This window comes from Emiliania huxleyi (genome assembly GCF_000372725.1).
Source record: "Emiliania huxleyi CCMP1516 chromosome Unknown EMIHUscaffold_1760, whole genome shotgun sequence".
NCBI lineage: Eukaryota > Haptophyta > Isochrysidales > Noelaerhabdaceae > Emiliania > Emiliania huxleyi.
In genome coordinates, this window is record NW_005200823.1 from 1 (window position 1) to 4,282 (window position 4,282).

A 4,282-nucleotide genomic window follows, 5' to 3' on the forward strand; every position below is an offset into this window, starting at 1 on the left:
GGAGATGAGCACCGCGAACGCGTCGATGACTCGCAGCGCCACGCCCTCTGCCTCGAGGTCGCGCGGGCCGCGGATCGTGAGCAGCCGCCGCAGCGATGGTTCGCGGTCGTCCATGCGGCGGTGCTGCTTGCCGCACAGAAACTGGCGCGGGCCCTGCACGGCCAGCGCGAGAGCGATCTCCACGATGAAGGCGCATAGGAAGCCGAGGTCGACCTGGAGGTAGAGCTCCCGCCAAGTCGCCAGCGTCTGGAGTTCATCCACGCATTCTGGGTCGTCGAGGTTCGCCGAGACATTGTCGCCAATGATGCACGAGGTCAGGACCAGCTCTGTCGTGATGTTGGCGGCAATCAGCACGAGGAAGCAGAGAGAGAGGATGGCGAAAGGAACGTTGAGGCAAAGGACAGCGCGTCGCAGGAAGAGATCGTATGCGCTGGGTCGGGCGCGCGCTCCATCGTCGTTGGCCATGCCAGCAGTGGGCGGTGAGAGTCGCTTGCAAGGCGCGCTGCTTGATCCTCGCACGCAGCTGGCTCGGCGGTGTCGTGGGTCGTCACCACGGGAACCACATCTCACGCCGACTCAGCGCCGACTTTGGTTCCCCGAAAAAGAATTTTCGCCGCACACTGGACTCCTAAATAAATAAAAACGGACACCTCTCTACTGTGAGATGGGTAAAAAGGAACAGGCCCCCGCCCTTGCGATCTTTGTGCAGGGTTCTTTGTGGGTGTGGTCGGCGACTAGCCGGGGTCGTCCTCCCGATGGGGGGCTAGCACTAGCCGTCTTCCACATGGTCCCTCGGGTCCCTGCTGCTCCTAATCTCTTCGTACATCCTCCTGCTGATCTCCGCAAAGTCCTGCTCCCTCCCTCGTCTCGCCCTGCGCGTCTGCTCCGCCTCACCGTCTTCTGCCCTGCGTCGTCTGGCGACGGGTCCTCCATAGTCGGTCGAGGTCGCCGCCCTCCTCGTGCCTCTTCCCAACGTTCCCTCGGCGGCCGATGCCGTCTGCTCCGGCTCCCCAGTCCCCGGGTCTGCCCTGCCCTCGTCTGCGCTAGTTTCTGCTTCGTCCTCACCGGCGTCTCTCCTCTTCCCTCTCCCCTTCTTGTATGCTTTGTACATCGCGTCGATTCCTGTTCGCGTGAGCACCAGCCTGAAGCCCGCCCAGCATCTGTACCGCTCCCTAAGTCGAAGGAGCATCATCAGTCTCACCCACTTCGCTCTCTGCCCACCGTCTCCGCTCCCTCCCGCTTGAGCCGCCGTCGCGGCCCTCGTTCGTCCCACTGGCTGCTGGCCTGTCTGCACGTTGCCTCCATTATCCCTCCTCCTCCGCGACTCCCTCAAGGCTGGCCGGGCCTCCTTCCACCCAGCGAAGAGCTTCCTCAGCCACTCGATGTGTTCCTCTCTCTTCATTATGCGCGCCGTAGCCTCATCATTGAGCTGGATCCACCTCTGCACCGCTCCCGTCGCCGCCTCGGCCACGACTTGCAAGTTCCTCGTGACCCCGGCGCCAAGGTCCCTCCGGCTCTTCTCCGAGAGATCATCTACCAGCGCCGGCAACACCCCCCCGACGGCTGGTGCTAGTGCATCGTACCCATCCTCATCCAGCACCCTATAGCGTGAGCCCTTCAGCGCAGCGACATGCGCTATTCTCAGCGTCTTCAGCGTATCCTTGGAGTCGGGTGCCGCCTGCGCTACTTTGCTGATCGCCGTCCCCGTCTGCGCTCGCGCTACTCTGAGGAACCATCTGGCCTGCTCCCTATTCCCCGGACAGGCGCCGCTAAGCAAGTGCGCCATTGTCGCTCTAGGCGGGTTCTCATCTTCCTCGGTCCATTGCTGCGCGGCTTTCCGCACGATCGGGCACAGCGGGTCCCGCTTTAGTGCCGCCCTCCTCGCCGCGTCCCTCGCGGCCTTACATACGAGGCAGCCCCTGAGTTCGCTCCTCGTGGCGGCGCCCGGGGTCTCTCTCCCCGCCTCTCCCCGCATGATCCTCTCGTGGTGCGCTCCGTGTGGCACCCCCGCCTGCTGCCGCACCCGCGCTCCCATGACGGTCTTTGTCACCACGTTGTGATCATCCACGTCGGCGAATTGTATCTCACGCTCGCCGTGCTGATCCTTGATCCGCTGACGCTTGTCCCATTTGTGTCTCGTCGTTCCCCTGACCACATCGCTCCACAGCGGCCCAGGCACCCCTGCCTGGGCGACGGCTAGCGCACCACACCCCTCTCCTTAAAATCCCTGTGTGGTGGCGGCGTGCCGTCCTCTCATCCATCCCTCCCTTGGCGTGTCCGTTTTCTTTCTTTTTTCTTTCTGGACTCCTCCCCAGCCCCCCTCCGTGTCGCGATGCGCTCCCCACTCCCGTTCCCCTGTGTCCCTGATCGTCCTTACAAGATCCTGCTCGCGCAGGTGGGGACCCTGTCCTTCTCCCACCCCTTGTTTGGTGTGTCCGTTTTATTTATTTTGTTTTTATATGGACTTCTCTCCGTCGCCCATCTCTCCCTGGAGATGCGTGCTCTATTTATTTATTTATTTGGACTCCTCTCCTTAAAATCCCTGTGTGGTGGCGGCGTGCCGTCCTCCCATCCCTCCCTTGGGTTGTCTGTTTTCTTTCTTTCTTTCTTTTTGGGCACGGGACTGGCGCGCACTGGCACTAACACAAGTGCGAAAAAGAATTCTAGTTGCGTCGCGCAGGACCAGAATCGGCACCAATGCCTCAATTCGCGCACCCACCGCACCACAGAGGCTTCGGCGACGACTTCAAAGAAAGGCGCCCCTCAAGTTTCCCGACCTGAGCATATCCTGTAAGAGTGAGACAGGGCCTTCGTTATCGGCAGCAGAGCCAGTGGCTGCGAGCGCCCCGCCGTCTTTCTCGTACACTGCTGCCTTGTGCTGGTCGTGGCTCGTGCAGCGAGCGAAGCCGCGTCCAAAGGCACTGACCGCGCTCAAGCACTGCGGTGATGTTGTGCGCGAGCTCTGCCGGGCTCCCGTCAACCATGAGCTTTGCTTCGCGTCCGGAGATCGAAATATTTCGAGGCGTCGAGGTCGCCGCCCTCCTCGTGCCTCTTCCCATCGTTCCCTCGGCGGCCGATGCCGTCTGCTCCGGCTCCCCAGGACCGCCTGAGCGCGCGATTGTCGTTTGTTTGAGCGTGCATTTCGTATGGGCTTGCTTGGAGTCCCGGCAAGCTTTTTTAGGCGTGTCTCATCAATCACCCAGGGACGCGTCCTCCGGCAACTGGCGTCATCGTGCGCCACTTAAAACGATGCCGCGCCCTGTGGGAGCCGTCGCCTCCTCGCTCGAGGCGCACGGATACGTGATCATCGCCCTCGACGCCGGCTCCGCAGCGACGTTGCGCTCGGCGATGCAGGGCGCGAGCCAAGTGGGCGCCGCGCAGGCTGCGCTCGAGGACGCCGCCTCCTTCGAGCACTACCAGGGAGAGCGCGCACAGCTACGGCTCATCGTCAACGGCCAGCGACCCGACGCCGAGTGGCTGGCACAGGCGTGCGACGTACTTGGCCTCGTCGCGAGCAACGCCACCCGCGCCCTCGACATGCCGTACACCGACGACGCGAGGCTCCTCGACGTCTTCTGGTACGAAGCGTCGATGCCGGCCGCAAACGACTGGGTGCCGGAGGATGACGGCAACGAGGACTGCTCGGAGTGGGTGCTCGTGCAGCGACCGGGCTCGGGCGGCACGGTCGAGGGTGACTGCACCCACCTGCCCTGCCCCGCACACCAGGACCCGGGGATGGTCACCGTGGTTGCGGACAACGGCGTCAGTGCGCTCGAGGTCCAAGGCCGCGACGGCGAGTGGCACAGGCTGGCGCTACAACCGAATGAGTGCGTTGTGCTCGCGGGCCGCGCTCTCTCGACGCTCACCGGCGGCCGCATTCCCGCCTGCACGCACCGCGTCGTGCAGCCCTCGACGGCACGGATCTCGATGGTCTTTGAGGTGCGCCTGCACGGGTCCGACGCAAAGGCCGCGCAGGAGGCGACAAAGGCCGCGCTGGAGGAGACATCAAAGCTTCTCCCCTGGCACGAACAAGCGAGCTGCAGCCGCCTGTTCTGTGCGGCGCCGCTCGCTCTGTGCGGCGCTCGCGGGGTGGTGCAAGAGCTTGCCCGGCGGCTCCGCCCACTTGCCACGTTAGAGAAGCTCGGCACCGGGGCTCTCTCCTTCTCCAAGGTCGTCGGCAAGCTGTTGGGGAAGAAGAACGACGTGCGCATCGTCATGGTGGGCCTCGACGCCGCCGGCAAGACCACCATTCTTTACCAGCTCAAGCTGGGCGAGATTGTGA

The 4,282-nt window shown here is 63.5% G+C and overlaps 2 protein-coding genes across 2 annotated transcripts; one reads left to right on the forward strand and one right to left on the reverse strand.

Moving 5' to 3' along the window:
• Positions 1-547: 547 nt before the first annotated feature.
• EMIHUDRAFT_253533 (hypothetical protein) lies at positions 548-2,035 on the reverse strand (the record flags this gene model as incomplete). Its single annotated transcript, XM_005783810.1, has 3 exons — positions 548-628; positions 785-905; positions 975-2,035. 3 exons carry the CDS (start codon positions 2,033-2,035, stop codon positions 548-550), a joined length of 1,263 nt encoding a protein of 420 aa, XP_005783867.1.
• A 1,214-nt stretch (positions 2,036-3,249) lies between these two features.
• Arf4-2 (Arf4, ADP-ribosylation factor fused with the 2OG-Fe(II) oxygenase superfamily domain) lies at positions 3,250-4,282 on the forward strand (the record flags this gene model as incomplete). The annotated part of the gene is made up of 1 exon (XM_005783811.2): positions 3,250-4,282. A coding segment is annotated over one exon (1,033 nt), but the record flags the coding sequence as incomplete, so codon positions are not given.